General features: G+C 33.9%; 1 protein-coding gene across 1 annotated transcript; it reads right to left on the reverse strand.

The window, feature by feature from the left end:
* Positions 1–876: 876 nt before the first annotated feature.
* LOC133674899 (protein REDUCED CHLOROPLAST COVERAGE 2-like) lies at positions 877–17982 on the reverse strand. Its single transcript, XM_062096194.1, has 23 exons — positions 17288–17982; positions 16772–16833; positions 16280–16372; positions 11135–11207; positions 10677–10997; positions 10511–10575; positions 10290–10421; positions 10158–10199; positions 9542–10066; positions 9299–9456; positions 8496–9018; positions 8235–8297; positions 8044–8145; positions 7578–7898; positions 7394–7486; positions 7218–7319; positions 7021–7125; positions 5677–5810; positions 4897–5080; positions 3978–4109; positions 3777–3889; positions 3557–3635; positions 877–3455 (listed from the first exon to the last, which is right to left on the reverse strand). Exons 1-23 carry the CDS (start codon positions 17355–17357, stop codon positions 1323–1325), a joined length of 5625 nt encoding a protein of 1874 aa, XP_061952178.1. The 5' UTR covers positions 17358–17982; the 3' UTR covers positions 877–1322.
* Between the last annotated feature and the right edge of the window lie 6831 nt (positions 17983–24813).

Raw genomic sequence — 24813 nt, forward strand, 5'->3', positions numbered from 1 at the left:
AAGTAAGAAGAAAAAGAAAAAAAACACTTAGGATAAATTTTTCTTATCAAATGGAATCACTTCACACCATAATTAACTTTTTTCATGGCTCGAATCGATGTCTATTAAGAGTTTTTCTTTTTACCATTGAAATCCAACTATTTTTTTTCTCGTTTCTTAAATCAAGAACTAAAAATAAATAAAAATAAAGTTTTATATTAAAATTAAAATTTTAAAATATCAAAAAATCTTTATAATTTATAAAGTAAGAGATCGAAGTAAAATTTTTGATCCCATTTTGAAATTACCATCCCCTCTCTCTCTCTCTCTCTCCACTCTATTCTTTTTCTTTCCATCTTTGCACTTCATCAATAAATTTAAATTAACTGGACTTTATTCGGGCCACAAAAATATGAAATCGCCTAAAATAAAATATGATGACCAAAATGAAAAAACTCTCACATGAGTACGCATTGAATTGTTTCTTGGTCCTATGTGCAAAAATCTACAGTGTTATAACATATTTTAGAGTTTCTTGTAATTATAATGGGACTGTTTCTTTAGGTTTAATCTGCCCTGTTCACTTACCAAAGATGGTGATTCCATGTAACTTCGTGAATACATGACTCCATATATAAGCTTTACATGTTTGGCAAATGATTCAATATCTTATTCATAAACTAACTTGGTGTTAATGTTGCCTAGATTTGCAAGATTTTAGACATACATTGCATTAAGAACAATTCATAACCAGGCAGGATAGGAATATTACACAGTACAAATGCAAGGTAACAATTACATTTGATTCAAGTTGTTCATCCAATGCACTTCTGAGGAATCCTACTGTGATCATTGAATGCCATAACAAACCGTAAGATCAATCATAAGATATTGTAATGCATGCAAGTTACTTTTGACTTTATTTCTGCGTACCTTTGATAGTGTATCATCCCTAAGATACAACTTGGAAAGTATAAATCCTCCAAGGTTATGGTGTTTGAATTTCACAACAACAAAAAGATATAACGGGGAAATTAGCCAAAAAAATAAAATAAATGACACGAGCTCGCCTCTAAATAACTGGGTTCCTTCAATGATCATCGCATGTCTTTTGCATGCTGGTTCACCGATTCTCCTCCCTCGTTGCAATAAAACCAAACGGTATATGAAAATATACACATTCCCGAGATAGATGACTATGTCAGACTCAGCAACAATGCTCTTTCCCACTCATTACAGGGGCATTCAGTTGTTGCTTGCTTATTGCTTCTCTTCTCTCTTTCATTGCTACAGCCTCTTCGCAAGCAGATCACTTTCCAACTCTGAAAAGTTCACAACTTTTTTCAACTTGCAACCTCAACGATCTCGGCTTCGTTGTCGCTGTAATCTGCCCAACACTTGCTTGGTTTCTCCTCAGTTGGCAAGCTATCACAAGTTTCTTTTGCTACAACAGTATCACTAGTCACCGCGACCTCTGCAGGCTTCTCTCCTATTTCAGGATTTACGTTTTCTTCTCGATCTTTTTGATGTTCATAATCACTTGAATGGTTTTCAACTCCTACTTCAATCTCAGAATTTTCAGTACCATTTTCTGCTGCACCCTTACTCTTGTTTTCACCACCAACATCTACAGAAACTGACGTGGGTGTTTCTTCTGAACCGACTAGAGAGGCTGGAAACCCATTTTGAGTCACTTCAATACCATTCAACGATGCTGGATATCCATTTGGTGACACAAGAATGCTGGTTGGGGAAATGGGATAGCCATTTGGAGATACTGGCATACCATTTGTGGTAGCCATATAGCCATTGTGTTGCAATGAATAGCCACTGGGAACCCAAGGTTGGCAAGGCACAAATTCAGCTGCATGTGGGTTCATGATTCTAGGAGGGCTGAAATGATTCCCATCCCCTGTATGCTCACCGTTGTGGAAGCTCGGCTTGTTACGTGGAACCCGATTTCCAGATTTGTTATAGCCACCAGACAACCTCGGACCATATGGAACCCGAGCTGTAGCTGATTGATGAGGTGATCTACGAACAGGATTGACAGTAAGCATTGGAGGAATATTTACAGGTGGAGGAAGAAGTCCTCCGTGATCTTTGAATCCTGGGACAGTAACTGAGCTGAAAACTGGAATTATGGATGGATTAAATGGTGGTGCAGCTGCAGAAAGTTTCTTGGTCGCCTCCTTACCAGTTTCCGCATCATCTTGCTTTACTCCACCAGTTGACAATAGCTTAGCATTTGTATTGTCATTAGAAAGATCTGGAGTATTCTCATCTTCTACCTTTTCATTTGTGCTGGAAGCATCTTTTTCCAACAAACCAGCCTTGTCAATTGAAGTAGATTGAGGTTTCAGATCAGGGCAAGCTGCAGGGAAACCATCTGATGATCTTGTATCAGGCACTTCAGTTGGGGAAGACATGGTGTTTGAATCCTTGGAAGCATCCAAATTCTCATGACCCAAGTCTGAAATATTTTCAGCTTCTGCGGTAGTATCTTTAACAGTAACTACTTTAATTTCGGCACCTCCATCTTCTGTATCTATGTGATCCTCATCAGCAGATTTTATTTCTTCAAGTTTCTCTGTCGCCACCAAAACCCCTCCTGTTTCTCTCTCTTGATCAACAGGACTTTTCATTCCCTCTGAAGCTGTAAGCTGTCTCTCTCCTTCAGGTTTCTGAAGTTTTCCTACCTCCACAGCTTTTAATGCTGTCACCCCTTCTGATTTGACATCAGTTGCAGCTGTCTCATGGCTTCCCTGAGGACTTGGTTCCTTTGTAGGGTTTCCTTTTGGCAACTGTTCTGCTACTGCCTTCACAATTGTCCCAGGAGGAGCCAAAGCAACTTCTTTATAGGAAAACATTTTTCCAGCTGCCTGAACACTGATTGGACTTGCTATTGGAGCTGCTTTGGCAGCTTGCTCAGTTGAGGCAGGGGTAGCTGGGGCTGATTTAGCATTACTTGATTTCTCTGCTCCACCAGTTGAGGCGCCAGAGTTATTTACTTTTGGACCGAAGCTGGCACTCTTAACAAACTTTTTAGGAACTGGAACTGTCATTGCATTGGAAGCAGCAGGATCATTTGGCGATGTTTTAGGGGATGCAAAATTGCTAGGTTTTCCTCGGAATCTTGATGACTGAGGTACATTCATAAAGTTAGTATTTAATTTTGCTAGGCTTGGCCTCCTTGAACCAGAAGATTTGCGACTTGTAGGTGAACGGCCTTTAGGAACAGCTTCTTGCCATCCCTCTTCTGAGTTGTCATCTAGTGTCATATCATCACTCTTCAATAATGATTCATCTGGAAGACCTAAATCAGATTTATCAGTCCTAGGCTCTACGAATTGTGTTTCAGATTTGTTTTCTTTATCACTTGAGTTCTCTGCAACAGGATAAGTGGGTGACAAAATTCCATCCTTTGGGTATTCATCTGAGACTGTGTCCTCATTCTGGCCTGGTTTGCCTTTAAACTGCATGATGAAAAGAAAAATTTAGCCATTATTTCAGCAAAGAGAAAAAAAATTAATACCAGAAGCATAAGTGAAAACGTTCAGGCACAAGAGTTTATGACCTTTGCACGAGCTTTCTTTTGAGCTTCTCTTGCTTTCATATCTGCATCCGGTGTTATATAATCCAAAAGGTCTGATACACTGACCCAATACAAGAAAATATTTCATTTAGTTGTTGTTAACTCATGATATCAATGAATTCAAGGTACAAAGTCAAGGTAAAGAAAAACTTGCTAACATGGATCAATGTAAACCACATAATGCCTGCCTGCTGATTGTTACCTTAAATGACCTTTACTGGAAATTGAGGCATCTGGCTTTGGAGTACCGTTGCGTGCAGCTTCTTGCTGTTCCAGAGCCTTTGACTCAAAATATTCAAGCCACGCAGCTGCATCCTGTAAAAGCCAAAGTTTACATATCCAAGGAACAAAAATCACTGGAATATATGAGATTTCACTGTTGAAATATTAAACTTCATGGTACCTGTGTCCGTAGATCCTCAGATCCAAGTTTGGCCTGCAGTATTTGCAGTGTGGTCTGCTCATGCTGAACACTTAAGGAGTAAGCTTCCATCAATGATAGAGCAATTGCTATGGCATGGTAGCTGGCAGCAGTCTGAAGAAGCCAGAAATGTGTTAGGACATGACGATAAAAGCTATTGCCTTCAATAAAAAGTGGGCATGTGCATACATGCAGACACACATAGGTCGAGTGGTTAGCTTCAAGAAGCAGGATTTCTGAATTTGTACATTCAATGCCTAAATTAATCCTACCTTTTGAAATTTATTGGTTTTTCAAACAAGCACACCAGTTTTGGTCATAGATCCACTACTGCCTCTCCAATATCAGCACTTCCAGTAGTCCCACCTTATAATTTTTTATTGTTTAGTTTGGTTGCATCTAAAGCTATATCTAAATCAACCAAGGAGATCAAAGCTGAGAGAATAATGAGTTCAATTATGGTAATAGCTTTTATTGGAATTGTTAACTCTAATAAAGCCTTAAAAACATTTTTAGCACAACTACCGAATCAGTTTAACATTGTCTCATTCTCTAGGTTTTAATTATTTCAAATTGCGGCTGTCTCTGAATCTGCGAAGAAAGAGCGACGTAACTTGTGCATCTACGGATGTATAAAGAAAACAAATATTTTCTTGACCAAACCATGAAACTCGGATTCAGCCAAATATTAGGAAGTAACTAATATAAATACTAGCTGACTTGCCAACAAAAACTAGTGCGTAAAGTACATCGTCCATCAAAATGGAGAGGATGGTTATGCATTTCTAAGTTAGTAGTTTATAATTGCTGTTTTCTATTTTGTACTTCTGATTGAAGGTTGTAGGAATAGCCTAACTGTGAAAGTTAGCTTATAGAAAGAAGGGGGAAGGAAATAACTTACCTGTATATGATCCGCTCCAAGGAGTCTCTGGTTACACTTGAGAGCCTCATGAAGATATCTAAGAGCAACATGCACGTTCCCTAATCCTTCTTCCATCATTGCAACATTGATATATGTGGCAGCAGTATTTGGATGAGATGGCCCGCATGTTAGATGCAAAAGATACAGCGCACGATTGACATACCTAGAACAGTAAAATGCTGGTTACGACTCCTGAAAGAAAGAGCTGTATTTGATTCTTATAGACTAACTGCCTGCCCCACTCCAGCACCGTAATTTTCTTATCATAAGGGTGGCTTCAGATTCTTTGTTTTCCACATCAGTTTGTGAAAATTTCCTAAAATTCCCTTCTAAGACGCCCTTTGGGACAGGAAAATCTAAGCTTTTTGTCTCAACCTCAATGTTGGTGTTTTAGCTTTTCATGAGAGCATTTCAGAAACCTCCAATCAGAAGGTTAATTTCAACTAGTCTGGAACTATGGAAGCCCGAAATAACAAAATCGAGGAATTGACGAAAATTATTTCATTCCATGATTTAAATAGATAAAAGTTCCTCTTGCCTTTTAACTTGTATTTTATCTATTGCCCTCTAAGCGAATAAAGTGAGAAACGCCTGAATTAGACAAGCTAAGAACCTCATAAAAGTTTATACTCATCGCACAACACTATATAGTAAGTAGTCCATAGCACCATATAAAGCTATGAAAAAACTAGAGGAAGCCACTGTGGGGTCGGAATGATGTAGGAAAATTATTTTAGTTAGGAAAATATGAAAACGTACTTCAAGGCTAATTCTGTGTGTTGAAGACGGTAGTAGAAGACAGCTAGATCCCCATAACTTTTCATTGTATCAGGATGATCAAGTCCGAGCTCCTTCTCATTAATATCCAACGCTTTTTGTTGATAAATGGTAGCCTAAATAAAGTGGAGGAGGTCAGTGCTGAAAATCACTACAGAAATTAGATCAAGCAGAAATACATGAATACATATAATGGTACGTCTCAAAATTGAAGGTAATCCTTCAAAATAAGTAGAGCTTTGGTATGGAACTGCTCCCTTTACAACTTTTACTTCACATGTGAAACTGCTGCTTACCCTGATTCAGATTGCACTTAAGATACAAAAGAAATTCGAACAAGAATTGTTTTCTCCTTTTGGATATTATTCACGTGGGGCAAATTGTCTGATGTATTTATTTTACTGTTTCGAATTCACCCCACAGAAGCTGGGATTGTCAATGCAAAGAGGGAAGGGAATAGATTCTTCCTTAATCTAATTGCGACTCTCACAGAAAACAAATAATACCTAATAAAGAACATGGCAAACCACGCCAGTATATAAATATAGATAGAAAATTACAGACCAAAAGACAGAGAGACAGAACTCAGAGGTTCTTGGTTTTTGGTAATTGCATGACGAAATAAACCAACCTCATGATAACAAAAAGGAAACTCATCAACCCCCAAAAAGCATAAATTATTCTAACAAATCTTCAGGAATGGAATGGCAGTCTAGTTCTTTTACGTACTTTAAACACTCCAAAATGTTTTATATCTAATCTCTTCGGGACTCACAGCACTCTCAGATCATTTTCTCAATCTGAACTCAGAATACTGTGTCAAGACAGACATCACGAGGTGACGCATCTATGATAACAAAACATGTATTTAGTTTCTTAACAAACTTAACTATCAACAAATTCTTCTTTTTCAGAGTTCATTGGTATCCTCCTCCTATTATTATTATTATTGTTGTTGTTGTTGTTGTTGTTGTTGTTATTTTTGTCATCTTTATCCATTTGTTTATGAAAATAAAATTAAATATCCTTGCTACCTGTAGCAAAGCTGACTGACAAGATAATCATCTTCAACATATAACAAATTTGAGCAAAATAGTGCTCATTCTTAAACATGTAATCTCAACAACAACAAACAAAGAACCCAAACAGATTCAGAAAGGAGAAAATTGCTGTTCGAATCATTTCAAAATAGACACAAAAACAAAATTAACTATAAATTCCACTAGCTCGAGTTTCTCCGAAGTCCAAACAACTAGATACATGCTATACTTATTGCACGACATGCAGTAGATGTATAGAAATGCTAGATCATATTAAACCACATACCTGATTAAAATCCCCAGTATGGTAGAGCACTACAGCCAAAAGACTATATGCTCCTGCAGTCATTCGATGGAAAGGGCCACAGACTGACACGAGTTTCGACAGAGCCTTCAAAATTCAATATGACATATGTGTTAACATTACTGGTTTTATAAATTGATAAGTAAGAAGTCATCTCTGCAAGAAAAGTAAAATTTTACCTTAGTTCCATAGTTAACAGCATCCTCCAATTTACCCTTATCTAAGGAAGTTTTGGATGATTCTAGCAGTGTACGTCCATCCGCAGATGAACATGCAACATGCTGTAGGAGAAGTATATGGTCAGCTACCACAAAAAAAATTGGGAATTTCTAAACTGAATAACTAGTATCTTTACCTTGTATACAGGGACCATGCTTATAATATCAGACTTCTTGAAAGGAGATGCATTGTCCATATCATAGTCCCTAGGAAGAAGCTCAAGGCCAACCTGACAAAAGATGACTTGATTTGTAAACTTAGATGGATTATACACATGGTGATGCTTCTCAAGCAGTAGCAGAAGGGTCAGATTTTCAGACCTTGTGGGACAGCCCACGAAGAATGGCAAACTTCCTTAGATCCTGGCAGTTCTCATGCTTCCACCGCCACCCAAACCTTTTTGCAAGGAAGGTTTCCACCCACTTCCACTTTAGTTTCTCATCATTTATAATATCCGAGTCTTCATTTTCAGTTGAAGGCGTTCCTAACAATATATTTAGACATGATGCAATGCAAACAGCCAAGTCAGCAACATTGTTAACTGATGCAACAACAGCTTGTAATATGTGTTTGAAGGCTCGGACAATCATTTCATGTATACAGAGTGATTGGACATGAGGGAGCTTGTCTGCAAGTTCAACCTACAGTGATAGAAGAAAAGGAAAAAAAAATAAATCTTCCAAATCCAGCTATATATCCCAGTTAACTCTGATAGCATTAACAAAAAAATTTCTTTTTTGGATTGGAAAATAACAAGAAAGACAACTTTCACAACAGAGAAATTACCACATGCCCCAAAGAGCACATCTGCAAACCCCGAGTATGCATAAAATCTGTCAATGTTCTTCCATCAACTGGTGAAAGTTCCAGGGAGCCAAAATCTGCCACCTAAAAAATTGAAGTCACACAAACCATATGTATTAACACCAAAACGTCTTAGGGTTAAAAAACAAATGTCGATTATAAAAAAAACTAACCAGTTTTGGAAGAGCAATGTCAGCATAGTATTTATGTGCCATTTCAATCAACTCATCAGGCGTCTGCAAAAAAACACAACCACAGCAAATATGAATCTGAAGATGACAGATAATAAATTCAGAATACTGGGGTTCCCTTCTCTACTAGAATAAACAATTATCACTGGAATTAATTATAGATAATGAATGCGAAATCTTTAGCATCAAGTATAAGCAAGAAAATGTGGAGAGGTCAAGACTCTTTGAAAGTAACAAACAAACCTTCAGATGAAGACCGGTTTCTGATTCTTTAAGTCGCAGATATGCTGCTTCAGGAAGCAGCTTTTTCCACATGACTTCCATTTTCTCATCCATTTTCTCCGATTCTTTCTGATTAGTGCTATCAGATTTCTTGCTCGTGTCAAGGTTGGTACCAGAAGAAACATCTTTTCCCTCTTCAGTTTTGCTGTTTCTGACATCTGTTTTCTTCTTTATCTCCCGTAGTAATGCACCTTGCTTTCCAAGCCCCTTGACAGCAGGCTCAGGCTTAGTTTCTTCAGTTTTCTTAGCCTCAGCTTTCCCTGAAGCCTGATTTTGCAAGTGTTGAATCCAACATGCTCCTAGCTCCCATCTGATAGACTTCGTGCAGTTACTGGATTCTTCCTGCAGCTTCAACAAACTATCCTCTAGTATTTTCCGCACCAAAGACCTGGCAGAGCGTAAACTTTCATGATCTCCACCCTGTAGTCGTTGGGGGGTACTAGATGATTGAGGCGTAGATGAATTATGCAATAGCATTCTCAAGCTGCAAAGGAATTTAAAGAAAATGACAATCAACATCTGAGGATGCCCATATGAAGCAACGTATTACATTTTAAGCCACCGATGCGATAATTTCTCTAAATAGTGTGTCTGTTTGAGCATATTGCATGCTGAAATGCGAGTGTTATTAAGAACCGGAGAAGGGTTAAGAGAATATCTGATCTGATTTAAGAGGATTTCAACAAATAAGCAGTTCATTAGTGCTATTTCATGGATAACTACATATTCGCTCATCAGCTAAAAAGCATTTAAAATGAACTTACCTATTAACATTTAAGGCATTGGCGCCTCCGTCAGGCTGATCCTCTATGGAAATGTCCTGGGGAATACGATTCCCCTCCCAGTTCACCTCAGAAGAAACTTTAACAACAGCTGTGAAGCCACAATGTTGAACAACCACAACACCTAAAGTGGGAGTATCCTACAAGATCAAAAGTCCACTTCAGCAACTCATACACCTGCTTCAATCAAATATTATGAGCAAATGCAGCAATTAGTTCACTCACATGAACAGTTGCACTTTCATCGGCAGTTATGCCCTTAAGTAAATTTCTCTGAGCAAGCTCTTCCTGTGACACTCCAAGAACCAGACACCCATCATTTTTACAATCCAACTTGGTGCTAGCATCAGACGCATCTCTCATAACAATAATAATTAAATCTCCAACTCTTTCCTCGTGCCAAACCGACTTCCCAAGATCACTTAAAAAGCACTGATTACTGTCAACGATATGCTTGATTGCTGCAACAGCTTTGAAAACAGAAATGTCGACAAATAAACTATGAAGTAGAAAGGCTTTCCTGTCCCGGATTTGCCTCTCTTCTGATGTTTTACAAGGCATTGCTGCCAGAATCGCAAACTGCTTCGCCCATGGCCTGTAATCATGTTTCCCATCTCTTCCTTGTCCTCCTCCATTACCTCCCCAATTCTCATCCTCCACAGGAAGTGGTGGAAAACCAGACGGATTATCAGCAACAACCGGTGGAACAACCCACGTGTTCGCTCGAAACCCATAAGGAAGATTACCAAACTGAAACAGTAACGAACACAAAATATACAATTAACAATCATGCTACTCTTGTAGACTAACAGCCAAGGGCTAGAGAGAAGCTAAGGCTTACTTTATTATGCTCAGTGAAAGCTTTCATAAGAGCTTTGTATGCCTACAACAAAAAATTATAGCTTTACAAACATCACCAGAGACTGAGTTAAAAAAAAAAAAACCGACATGTCAATTTAGATTCAAAACTTACAGCATCAAAAACTCTGCTAATCTGCTGCAACAAACTAACCAAGGAGTGGCAAAGAAGAAGGCGTTTTCCAGCTGGATAAAATCCTTTTCGCGAAGCCACAATTGTCATTGGCTTCCCACTGCAAACCCTAACCTGCAAATTTTCCAATTCCAAATATATTCCTTGATTAAGAAACCAAAACCACTAAAAATAAAATTATTCATGAAAAAAAAAAAACTCACGTCTATCTGGAAGTAATCATCTTCCGTTTTATCTTCAACGAAAGACCGATTTGATCTCCTGATATCTGAAAGAAAACAGTTTTTTTAAAAAATGATATTTAAAACTCGGAATTTTTCAGAATAATTATAGTTAGTTATTTTGATTATAATGAAAATGAAAGCTGACATTGAACCGGCGGCGTGAGGTGCGAGAAAGAAAAGAAGTCATAAAACTGGCCAAGCCGCGGTGGCGGACACATGGAAACCTCCGCATCGGCTTTCTCCATCGCGTCCGTACAATCATCATTCCCGCTCTTGTTCACGCTTTTCTTGTTATCTCCTCTTGTCTCGGTCGAAGAGATCTCTTTTGAACCGGACTCCTTTGAATTTCCGATTCGACCCGCTGGTTTGGTCGGAGAAGTGGAGGAGGCCCCAAATGAGGTGGTGCAGGCGACGATGTCGAGGAGACGGCGAATGTGAGCTATGGAAAGATCTTCGGTGTAGTCCTCTGCAACAGAAATTTGAATTCTCGTTAAGCAAAACAAAATAAGAAATTGGGGGGTTTTTGGGTAGAGGTTCTCTGTTGGTGGTGTATAGCGAGATAGAGTGAATGCTGAATTTCTGACCGTTAATTTGAGGGTTTACCTTCGATAATGGTGAGGTGGCAGGGTTTGAGAGAGATGATGTCCACCGAATCTTTGAGTCTGGGTCCCCGTACCTGTGAGTAGGAGTCGATAAGTTTAGGAAAACTGCTGTTACACTCCTATTATTGCTTATGACACTATTCTCTACTGTTTCGAAAAGTGGCAGTAGTATTTTATAACTGATCGAAAGAGAAATGCTATCGCTACATGTAGGTGATGAACATCATGAAGGCTGAAGCTAATACACGCAAAGTGTTTTGCTATTTTGGTAATCTATTTTTATTTGAAAATATATTAAAATAATTATTTTTAATATTAATACATTAAAATTATTAAAAAAATATTAAATTAATATTTATTTAAAGAAAAAAGCACTTTTAAAAATTATCTAAAAACAAAAGCAATTTCACTATCTAACACACATTAGAATTTTATCATATGTCAGAAAGAGAAATGTCTTCTAGTTTTAGAAACTAGACAAGGGCTTGCGCTATGTTGTAAGTCCAAACTAATTTTTTTTGTATAATGTTTAGACATTGCAAGTGTGTTTAAAAAAAAAACAAAAATCTAATAATCCGAGTTATAGTCTTAATAAACCAATTAGCCATGAGAAAATCTAGCCAAAACCAAATGAATTTTTTTCATTTTTTATAAAAAAATAATGTTATCCTTACATTTTATAAAATTAAAAAAGAGTTGATCTGAATCAATCCAAACCAACCAACTTAACTCGTGACTTAGGACTTGCTACGGGCTGATCCTTGGGTTTGGCTTGAAAAGTATGTGATAGATAACTTTTAAGACTTGTGATACGAGTTATTAGAATAGAAGCATCATACATGAAAAAATAGAGAAGTCTATTCTTCAATAAATCAAATGTTGACGGATGAAGTTGGAGAAAAAAAACCAATAACATGAAAGTTTTTTTTTTTAAAAAAAATAAAAGAATGAGGATGAAAATCAAAATAAAAAAAATAAATTAGAGGTTGAAAACAATTCTTTGATCGGAGGGTAACTTGAAAATAAAAAAACAACAAAAGGAAAAGAAATAAAAATAATGAGCCCCAAATTACAGCCTTGAACGAGTTGAATAAGTTGGTTTTATTTTAATGAGTGATAAAAAAATTGACAATGATGATAAATGAGTTTGTTTTTTTAATAAAAAATGACTACAATAACCTTAGAAAAAAAACTTTAGGAAGCATATAATTAGATAAAAAAATAAAAAAAACCCGACTCGAGCAATCCCGAGACTGCGTGAGAAACATCTATGTTAGGTAATAAGAGCCGAGCAAACTTGAGTTAACTCTCAAAACTTTTGGCCTTGGTATTGAGATTGGAATAACCTGATAAATGACCTATTTAAAACCCAATTTGACCCGACTCAACAGTTTGACTTGTGATTAAGGTGATTCAGGGCCTTGACTGGATCAGTTCCAACAAAAATAAGAAGGATTGACTTGATCTGATTTGGTTAAAAAATAGAGATGACTTGCAACTTAATTAGCCTTGGACAAACCTACTAAAAACCCTTTGATTTTTTTTTTTTTAAAATGATGTTATTTTTATATGCTTATAAAAAAGAGGTTGACCCGGGTCAAACAACCTAACTCGGGTCAACCTACTTAACATGTGACATGTATTTTGCCTTAAGTTGACCTTCGGGTTGGGTTTGAAAGCTATGCTATAGATAAATTTAAAAACCCGTGACACAAGTCATCACACAGGAAGCACCGTACATCAGAAAACCGAGAAGTCATACCCTTATCAAATCAAATGCTGATTAAAGAAATCAGGAGAAAAAACCAATTAAATTGAAGGATTTAAAATAAAATATAGCAATTAAAATAATGAGGGTGAGAATAAAAAATAAAATAAAATTAAAAGCCATAAACAATTCCTTGATCAAAGGGTTAAATTGAAAAGAAAAAAAAATTTAACAAAAAAAAACTATGAGTACCAAAATAGGAAAAAAAACTTGGATTGAAGGATGTAATTGAAAACCACTAAAATCTTGACAAAAGAGCAAAGAAAAAAAAAGAAATTAAAAAAATAATAAAAAAATTGAAAAATATTATTTTTGACAAATTAGAATTGAGGACTAAATTGAAAATAATTTTTTTCATAAAAGGGCCAAGAAAAAATATCATAAATCAAAATAATGAAGATCGAATAATGAGGGTGAGAATAAAAAATAAAATAAAATTAAAAGCCATAAACAATTCCTTGATCAAAGGGTTAAATTGAAAAGAAAAAAAAATTTAACAAAAAAAAACTATGAGTACCAAAATAGGAAAAAAAACTTGGATTGAAGGATGTAATTGAAAACCACTAAAATCTTGACAAAAGAGCAAAGAAAAAAAAAGAAATTAAAAAAATAATAAAAAAATTGAAAAATATTATTTTTGACAAATTAGAATTGAGGACTAAATTGAAAATAATTTTTTTCATAAAAGGGCCAAGAAAAAATATCATAAATCAAAATAATGAAGATCGAATGGGAAAAAATAAAATATTTCAAATTGAAATTGAAGAACTAAATTGAAAACAAATAAACTTTTATAAAAGAATTAAAAAGAAAAATTAGAAATTAAAAGAATAGAAAATGAAATTGAAAAAGCAAACAAAAAAAAGGCAAACTTGTATTTTTCTGGAGGAGAGAGAAAAGAATAAAAAAAATAAAATAAAAATCAACTAACAATAAACCATTATCTTATAACCACATGCGCCGCACATGGTAAAAGAGGACGCCATGTCATATAAAATGAGACAAGGAAAAGGTTTGTTCGAATATTGGGAGGCGTTGCACACACTGTCTAAAAGCACAATACTTTCATACGCTGACACACAATTATCACATGTTAACTATGTTACTGAATAAAAAAATTAATATTTCAAGAGAAAAGGACCAAATTACCTCCTGCATCTAGGATCCACCATAAAACCTATTTGAAAAGTTTTAAGGAAACTTTGGTCAATTGTTCATCTCTCCTTGAGTGCAAGGGCAAAGATGGTTTTTAATTATACAAAGAAAAAGAAAAAGAAAAAGGCAAAAATACCCCTAGCCAACCATTTTATTTTTAAAAAATTAAAAGTAATTAAGTAATTTAACTATTTAAAAATGATAAAAAAAATACATAAATACCTTGTTAAATTATTAAATGATCAATAGACCATATAAAGAGACTAAAATATCTCCAAAATAAAGACGTGTTTTTTTTTGGTGAAATGCAAAACCATCATTTCACCTGTTAATATTTATGAAGTGAACATTTAACAGATTCAATTATAAATTAATTGATTATGAAATTGATCATATACAAAGAATTGTTTTTTAAAAATTGGTTATGTATAAGTTTGATCATTAATCATAACTGATTATAACTATTGGATCAGAACTGACCATAATCAAGATAGAAATAAGTAGAAGTTGTCTGCAATTTTATTTTTTTCCTGGTTAGAATTTTCTAGTTAAATTATAAAAACTTAATTTTTTTAGGAATCAAAGTATATTCTGTTTATATTTTTTCTATTTAAATATGTTGATTAGAAAGAGTTAGTTTACGTTTTTATATAATTATTATTTTTTGAGTAGAAAGATTAAGATTAAGAATAATATTATTGGCTTCACAAGTTTTTTTCAGAACTAAGACCTCAAATGTTTTTCATAGTTTCAGACTGTATTTTAGACTTAAAAATCATATATATATATATATATATATAAATTTAAAGCTGTAAAACTTAAAAAAAATAAAAGAATTCTATCATTGTACGTTGTGTCAACTTATTTAGTTACTAGCCAGCAAAAGGAAGTCTAGAGCAGTGTGCATCGAGCTAACAGCCTATGTAGTGTACAGCCTTCGTCGTGAAGGCGTGCGTGAGAAAAATAAAGCACCAGTGATTAGTGACCATATATTTAAAAATAATTAAGATTTAGTTGTCATGCAAGTACTGTTCTAATTAACTATATCTTTTATCTCTAAAACAATATATAATTCTAATTATAAGTGTAGATGAGTGAATTTGTGGTGGTGTGATATTAATAGAAACAACAACAATTAATTAATTAATTAATTGTATAATTCAAAGCAAAACAAAAGGTTACTTATTGATGACTTTCCCATCCTTTCTCACGGAAAGTATCCTTGCAAAATTCATAAAGAAAGAAATGAATGATCATACCCTATCAAAAACAAAAGCAAAAAACAAAAAGGAAAGGAAGAGTTGCCATCCTATCAGATTGAGAAAGGAAAAATGGGACAGTTCGAAGTACTTTGTTCTTTGTTCTTCGCCCTCTTTGTTTCTAACTATGATAAGCTGCAAGTTGGGTGGGCGTTAGGTTAAACAGTACTAATTCAGGTAGGCCGTGCCTACCAATCTGGCAATATCTTATGATGAAACTAGCACACTGTGTTGAATAAATGATGACTGAAGTTCTTATGTTGCTGCTTATGCTCAAATATTCGGCCGTTTAAGCTAAGGTCGTCGCATTTAAGATGCTATAATAATTATTTTTTAAAGTATTTTTACTTAAAAATATTTATAAAAAATACTTTTAAAATGTAAAAACAAATGAATTTCATTGCAAGGTCATTTGTGTTCCTGGCAAAGCAACAGAGAAGACAATAAGTGATTTTTTCTTGTCCAGAAAATGCACAATATAATTGGATTTACCCTCACGATACGAAACAATTTCTGAATGAATGCAAACGTTAAATTTTGAATATGTACTTAAAGAGCGCAATTACATGCATGACCACCTCGCTCAAAAATACCAAGGTGGGGGGCTTTAATTTCTTTACATTTTCTTCTCTTTTTCTGGTGTTTTTTTCTCATGTTTTTTTGTCAAAACTATAAAAACAAAGCTAATAAAATGTTTTTCATATCCTTATCTTCTTAGGCGTACTTTGAAAGTGATTTCTTAAAGAAAAAAAGTTATTTTATTTGTAATTCCGAAAATTAAAAATCAAACCGGTCCCATACCCCCAAGCTATCAACCCCACCTCCCATGCGTTAGGCTCTTAAATGAACTTGAACCGAGTACAATGGACCACGCCCAGAACACCCACTGTGTTGCTCCCAGTGCGGAAAAGAGACCCATTGATAATTCCTAAGAAACTAGTTCAAGAAGGACCAGTCAAGTTACCTCGTGAGATAAGGAGAAATTGGTCAAATGGCACGTCTCGACATGCACCCCAAGAAGCTTTCTTACATCTAAGATCCTGTCCGTAGAGATGCCCTACAAATACATGCAACAAAAAAATTAAAAAATAAATCAAGCACACCACTCAGAAGCCAGTAAAAATGCAGCTCATCATCTGACAGTAGAGTTTCCTTGCCCGAAGAAAAAAGAAAAGGAAAATATAACGCAGGAGTAAAGAAATAATACCTACCAAAAATATTAAATTTATGCCTATGTTAAGAATGGTTAATGACACGGAGGGACTACTAATTATGCTATTCAGGAAAATTAGATCCCGTTTGTCGGCGTGATTATATTTTTTTTAATAAAAAAAACAAACTTTTTTTTGTTTGAAATATAATGATATTAAAAATAAATTTAATTTTTTTTTTATACATTTTCAAATACAAACAACATATATTACCACAAATGCTAAACACTAACTTATTACATTACCTTGAGAGTCACTTGAGAGTCGTCTGGCATTTCAACGGTGGCTTCAACGACTGTGGGCAAAACTATACATTTCATACAAAATCAACAAGACCCAAATTCAGCATTCTTGCAATTTTTTTTAAAAAATTTACACCAATTCACTACTTGCATTCATATCATATGAACACACACACACACAGACAGAGGCCCGCCCTTATTATATCTGTATGTATAGTTTTTTTCCCCCCGAAAAAGTATGTGTACGTACGTTTTGCCTGAACAAACTGAAGGGTCCAATTGGGTGCAGGGATGGTGAGAAAATGGAAGAGAAATTTTTTGAACCGTACATTTCGATCTTTTGTATGGCCTCATAATAACTCAATAATCAGATAAAGACAACCAAACAATAGTTGTGTTTTCACTTTTAAGAATAAAAAAAAAAGAATATGTAATATTATATATATAAAGGAAACTGTAGAAAAGGAGAAGAAAATAATATAATGATTGATGCAATGAATATGAGAGAAATTAAATGACCTTTTTCTTCCTTCTTCTTCTTCTCTCCTTTTGCTTTATGAGGCTTGGCCTTTCCAGTTCGGGGAGCCATTGTTGTGAATAAATAAAAGATAAGAACTCTGTTGCGAATATTGGTTTGCAAGAACTAGTCCTTCAATTGACGATAAAAACTATATCCCAAATTGAATTTATCGACTAATTTTCTCTGCATGTAGAATAAGTTTGCAGAATCTTTCGTGGAATTGCTATAAACAAAACCAAGCAAGAAACAAATATATATGCGGAGCAAAGACACAGGAAGCACGAAGAAAACAAAATAATAATGCAACAGTGCAAGAATCTTTGATATAAAAATGAAAATACTTTTAGGTCATTTGAAGTGTTTTTTGTTTTTTGTTTTTTGGAATTAATAGAGGGATAAAGAGAGAAAAGACTCGTATAACGAGTAGTATGCGTAACCAGTTAACTGTACAAGAAAGAAACAGCCTTTACATGGCAAGGAAAAGGGTGAGGACAGAGTGGATAAAAGGGAGGGAATTCGTGAATTGAAGTTTGTGTAGTGATATTGTTGTTGAGCATAATAATATATAGTGGTAAGTGAAAGAAAACCTGAGACAAGAGTTAAGGAGAATATGAGGGAAAGAGGGAAAGAGAGAAAGAGAGAGACTGTTTTTGGAAGAGGATATTGAAAGAGAGAGAGAGAGAGAGAGAGAGAGAGAGAGAGAGAGAGACGGTGTGGAAGTGTGTTTGAGAGGTGGATAGGATAAGGTAAGCCAAGCCCTTTCTCGTACACAAGCACATAAGAACACAAGGCAAATAATTTGAGGCCTCTCATTTTTCTCTTTCCTTATTACTCCCCTCATCGCTTCCCTTTCCCTCTATCCCTTGCTGCCTATATCATCACTACCCTTCTTACATCTTTCTAGATGTGCAAGTTTGTCACTGTAAAGTTTGAAACAAAATACCAACTTGTAGGGTTATCGTCATATTCTAAGCACTAGATTTCACATGCTGGCACGATATTGGCTGTATTTCATGTGTATAAGAACCATTGTATGCTACATGTTGAAGCAGTCTACGACCAAGCAGGAGATAAGGTGAAAAGGGACGTATATGTTAAAACAGAAAAAAAGGAAATTTATTTATGATGACAGATCTCTAATTTAGTAACTTGGGTTTCTTGGGTTTGAATTAATATCAATTAATACGTTTACAAATCCTTACATAGAGAAACTTAAACAAGACTTTCCAATGTAAATCTCACTAATAAGTTGATTATGGTCATTTCGGTTTTTGAACAAACGATAACACACCTTTTGCTTTGTTGTTGTATGGTTCATGGTACAAACAACTATATTCTTACCATTGTAGTGGGCTATCCAACTCGTGAAGCACACACCTAGATACGTTTTGAGTTCTAAGAAGTCAAAACATGGTGTTGTGCTCCGCCCATGCTCATAAAATTTTAAATGTTTTATTGACAGATTCTCTGCAAGCACAGTACACTTATATCTAGGGTTGGCACCACATTCGTAGCCAATTATAATTGCAGTGCATAACGTTCTATTCAAATCAAGAGCCTCCTTTCTCAACTATTGGTTATTTCTAACCACTTCACCAATGACACTACAGCGAATGATAGACGTTAATCATTTTTATCAATTAATTTTCATACAACTTTCTAAACTTTCTAAGGTGAATTGATATTAACAAAGTTCATAAATACCTTGAGTTACTAAGTAAATAAAAGGTTTATAATTTTTCATATCTAAAAATTTATTCTTATATTTTTCTCATTTTCTCTTATATATTTATTGACTCAAGTACCAGAGAGTTCCTCTTTCCACAAGAAACTTATTTTTCAGGAATAATTAAGCTTGAAAATAAAAGCCTAATTCAAGCCCACACATCTTGGTCCATGATCACGACCTTTGGAAAATCCAATCTTTATATGAAATTTGTTCACGACATCATCATAAATGATGGCCAAATTTAGTGGTTTGGTTGATTTTCTATGTTTGAGTTGTTAGTGTAGATATTATCCTGTAGCTAATCGGTTGGTTACACATGACATTGACTTTATTCATGTAAACATATTTAATTTTAATAAAGGTTTTATTTATCTTTAATATTCATTAAATATTTGATTAATGAATCTAGAGTAAATATAAAATCTTTAAGATAAAAATATTTTGTAAGAGAAATTATGAAGTTGTTATAATTATGAGATTAATATTGCATCAAAATATTATTTCCAAATATTCCTAGTCAATACTCTATTAAGATTGGTTATTAAGTAAAGTTGTTGAGATTATATTATTTTCTTTATAAAAAAAGCAATTGTTCTTTCCTTTTTTGATTGTCACTGTAGGTTCTTGCCAACCGATCACTTTTATAGAAAGAATTAAAATGATTTCTTTGTAGGTAGAGTTGAAATTAAAAGGATGTTGCATCGTTGCTGCTGTTGGGTGAAGAATTGTATGATGTGATCTTGCATTATGAGAGCATTTTGTTTGGTTTTAGTGTGATTCAAAATTGGATAAAACAAAGTATTTTTTAGGAAATTCTTTATTGAAAGACTAATTTTCTCCACTATAATCTAAATGTCATGCATATTGAAAAGAATATATTTGAAAATATTTTAACATGGTGAAAAACATGAAAGGGAAGACAAAGGACAACATAAAAGCTAGAATGGATATACCTTTGTTTTGTCATAGTAAGAATATGAAGTTGGTTTATGATAGGATATGGGTCACAAAGCCCAAAATCAACTTTGCCTTAGATAAGAATGCATAATTACTAGTCTACCAATGACTTAAGAATCTATGTGTTCCCGATGGATATGCTTTAAACATATCTAGATTGATGAATTTAGAGGATGACAAATTATCTGAAATGAAGAGTCACGACTGCCACATTTTTATGAAAATACTCATTCCACTTGTTTACCAGGATTTATTACCAAAAAGGATATGAGATACACTCATGGAGATCAATCATTTTTTTAGAGATATATGTTCTAACAAGTTACATACTCAACACATGGAGAAGCTTAGAATGAATATCATACAAACAATATGAAAACTTAAGATGATATTTCCTCTATCTTTCTTCAACTCAACGAAGTATCTACCCATACATTTATCGTTTAAGAAAACATTTGGAGGTCTTATCCAATATAGATGGATGTATCAATTTGAGAGGTTAGTGATTACACATGCATCCTAATTAAATTTCTATTTTTTTTAATTTAAAACATTCATTTAATTCTAGGCAGATACCTGTTCAACCTTAAGAAAAAAATTAGAAACAAGGTATATATTGAGACTTCGATATGTGAGGCTTATATTGTTGAAGAGATCTTAACATTTATCTAATAGCATTTTGGGCCTCACTTGGGAACAAGAATCAACCGTGTTTCAAGACATGATAATGTTAGGAAAGTGCCTTCGAGTGAGAATTTGTCAATATTTTTCCATCTTGGATGACCTTTATAAAAAATTATAATGACGAGAAAACACTTGACAAAAATCAAATTCAGACATACTTATGATTATGTGCTATTTAATTGCGATGAATTGAGATCTTTTATTCAGTTAGTACAATATTAACATGTTATTTTAAAATAATTTCTCTTAAACGCTCATAAACTAATAGATTGAATAATTCATCGAGGCAACATTGTTAATTTTTACTTTCTCAAAATTCACATCTGACTGAATCTTAAATTTTTCAATTACAAGATGAATAATTTGCCATGTGATTCAAAACACATGTAAGCAATACTTAATAATTCTGAACTCTCATAATACTTAATTTCATTACTCCTTTCTCTTTTACTGTCGATGCTTGTAATCTTGTACCAGGTTTATTAAATAGAAGGGAATGCTAGTGATAGTTTGAATTTACCATGTTTGGATCCTGAAATAAAAGTCAAGTGCTATAACATGTATTTCATTAATGAATATGGCTTTTATACTGAAAAGTGTAGTTAGGGTAGGAAAACCTATAATAATGAAGTTTATGTTAAGAGAGCAACTTTTATTAAGTTTGAAGTTCATGTATTCCATCATCCTCTCTCCTTATCTTCAGATTAATCTCCTTCATCATCCTATCTCCTTCTCTTCACCTCTCTCTCCATCGTCCTCACTCCTTCTCTTCCCCTTTCCATCCAATATTGTAATTTTTTTTCCAAGCATGGATATTGCTTCATTCTATTAGTTTTTCCTTGAGATTGGGTATGATATGAATTATATTAAGGTATTTAAGTAATTAAAAGAGGATTGATCACCCTAAGTGAATTAGAAAGAATACTCTATATGTTCTTAAATAATTTTGATTGTAAATCCTTGCACAAGATGGAATAAAATTTGAAAAGAGTTTCAAATTTTATTCAAAGAATTAATTACTATAGTGTTGAGAGCAAACATTATTTGACAGAGTAGACGCATTTCATGCTATAATATTGAAATTAAAACATTGTTGATGAAGAGATAATAATTACAGTGAAAAATTAGTCACTGAAAAGTTAAATCAAACCATTTATGAGTTACCAAATATTTAAAGGATCATGACAGGTTGCTAGACATTGTACTTGATCTTTAAATATAAATCAATTAATTGTTAAATTAATAATAAATTATTTTTTTTCAATTTTTTTAATCATATTTTATTTAGAATTGTGATTAATTTATATTTGGACCATCTTAATAGGAAACTTAATGGGCCACACATATATGAACTGTTGGTTAGAAATTAAAATGAGATGATTAATCAAGTGTGACTTGATTGTAAATAAGTTTTAGAAATTGAAAACTATAATGTAATTTATACAGAGAATTACAATTCTATATATATTAAAATCAAGTAGAAACTTGATTGAATAAATTTCTAAAATTGGGTTTTCAAGTTTCCCTAAATGAAATGTTATACTCTTTATTTTTGGTTTAGTATGTAATACAGTGCAGAACACCTAAAAACATAAAAAAAGAGTTAATACTCAAAAGCATAACAATCCATTTCTCCTCAAAGGGTTATAAGAATTCTCACTTGTGGTTTGTATGGATTAATATTAGAGGTCAGATACTTGGACAACTTGTGATTTGCGACAACTCAGTTTTGAAACAATTATTCAAAGCAAAAATAAATATATGATTTTCAGGTAATTTTCATATAAACTTTAAACAATTCTAAATTAGTCTAACATGATCTTGAGACTCTAAACAAAAAAATTAATTTATCATTCCCGCTGCTGCATGTATGTGATTTTCATGTTATTTTTAATTAAAATATGTTTAATATTATAAAATTACGTCATGTATAACTCACTTATATAATTTGAAATGAGTTATGTCATGCACCTCTATTTTTTTAAAAAAAAATTTATAAAATATAAAAAGTTGAAAAAAATGCAAAAGTGATTTTGTCGATTTCCAGTTATTTCATAATTTTTAACCTTTTTGCCCTTTTATTTTTGTACGTACAAAGTTTCCTAAAAAGTAGATAAAAAAAATCCGAAGGAAAAAAAACAGGAATTGAGAGTGAGCTTGCCATGCCAAATACACCCTACCACTTAGATTTTTGAGTGTTGTGCTTGGCTAAAGACAAAAAGAAAAAGTATAGGGGGGCAGGTGTAGGATTATGAAGGAACGGACAAATTGATGTGAAAAAAGCAGAAGAAAAATTAAGAGTCCAAGCGAAATGGGGACGAAGGAGAGCAATAATGAGAAGACGAAAAACAATGGTGGGGAACTTGCGCAATAATTGTGGAGAAAATTGACCAGCCATCCGATCCATTCAATTTTAAAAGGAAGGAAAGCACGAGAGAAGAGGGGCAATAAAATATGTTTCTGACTAACCCCTGGGAAAAGAGGAAAAAAGAGGGCTGCTCCTCGCAGCTCCCTCACGCAGGGCCTTTCCCCTTTTTTTCAACACTTCAACTCCTTTTCTTCCTCTCGGCAACTCCTTGATCCTCCACCATTTTCAGCAGCTCCATCTTCCACCCGTGACAGCCACCACACGACAGCCCTCGAACCTCCACAAAACAGCCTCACAACAGACCTGTAACAACCACAAAACCACCTCCAAAGAACCATGAAAACTCCAACCACAATACCTAAAACAGCCCCCCCAAACCAGAAAAGCTTTAGCTACTAAAACACCATCTAAACAACCACTTTCCATACCAGAAAAATCCAGTTCCAAGTCACCACAATACAACCCTTAAATCATAACAAAACAGCCCCTATAAGCAGTGGCAGTAGCAACCAGCTATATAAAAAAAAAATGCAAACATCAAACTCCCTCTATAAGGGTCTGTTTACTGCTCTACCAGTGGAGAATGTAACAGTTTAAGACCTAGTAGGAGGTTTACCCATCACCACCGGCAATAACACCCAGCAGTGAAAGAAAGAGCAAACTTGAACTGAAAAATTGGAAAAAGATTAAAACTTCAACAATAGGTGTCTGTTTACTGCACCATCAATAAAGAATTGAAAAAGAGACAGAGAAGTTTCAAATCTACCATATTCCAACCTTCAAAATGGCAGCTACTGTTCCCTCACATCCAATGTATTCCAGCAGTCCAAATCTTGTCCAACCTCTTTTGGAAGGTCTCCTACAAATCTTGAATGACTTGATGTGTTATGATTACATGTGACAATGTGATTGTAGAGTTTGTGAGTAATTATTACAAGGTAATGTATGTGAGAGTTGGAATTTAGCACGTGTTAGAACAAATAACATAAAAAACAAATAAAAAGTACCATAAAAATTTATTTTTTTAGAAAATTTGCATCATGACCAAGCTTTTCTTAAAAAAAAAAATCATAAAAAATATATCTTTTGAATAATTTAATTTTTTGTTAAATACTATGTTTAGCAAAAAATAATATCATTTGTGTTTTTGGCATTTCTATAAAAAAAAATATGTATTTTTATTGCATGTATTTTTGGGCTAGATAACAAGTTTACTAGGCCTATTAAAAACTTAACCCAAACAAAATGGTCTCTAAGGCTACATACCAAAAAATCAAAAATCATTTCTTTTAAATAAATAATGTTGAAAATAAGAGTTTTGAATAAAATGGTTAAAACCCAATTTTGACATTCATGTTGATACAAAGTTTATTTTTATCATTTCTGTTAAGGTAAAGCTTATTTTCATCATTTATAAGGGTCTAATACTTGTCTCGACTGGTTAAGAGAACATGCTTTTATTTTTTTAAAAAAAATTAATAAACCCATTATAAGTCTGATGCTTCAACTCACTAACATGACTTGATCGATAATAAGTCATAGATTATAAACATGAGTGATCAAATTGTTCAATTTACTAACATGACTTCATCAATAAAAAGTCACAAGTTATGATTAAGAGTGACTTTGGTCACTTACTAACATATCTTGATCGACAAGTAATCATATGTTGTGATCAAGAGTGAATAAAAAATTATCTATTCTCCAGTATTATTCAAAGATGGTAACTAAAAATAGTAAAAATATCAGATCATAGAATTGCTAGGTTCAACTTTCATCCTAGGGTT

This window comes from Populus nigra, chromosome 15, assembly GCF_951802175.1.
Source record: "Populus nigra chromosome 15, ddPopNigr1.1, whole genome shotgun sequence".
NCBI classification, from domain to species: domain Eukaryota; kingdom Viridiplantae; phylum Streptophyta; class Magnoliopsida; order Malpighiales; family Salicaceae; genus Populus; species Populus nigra.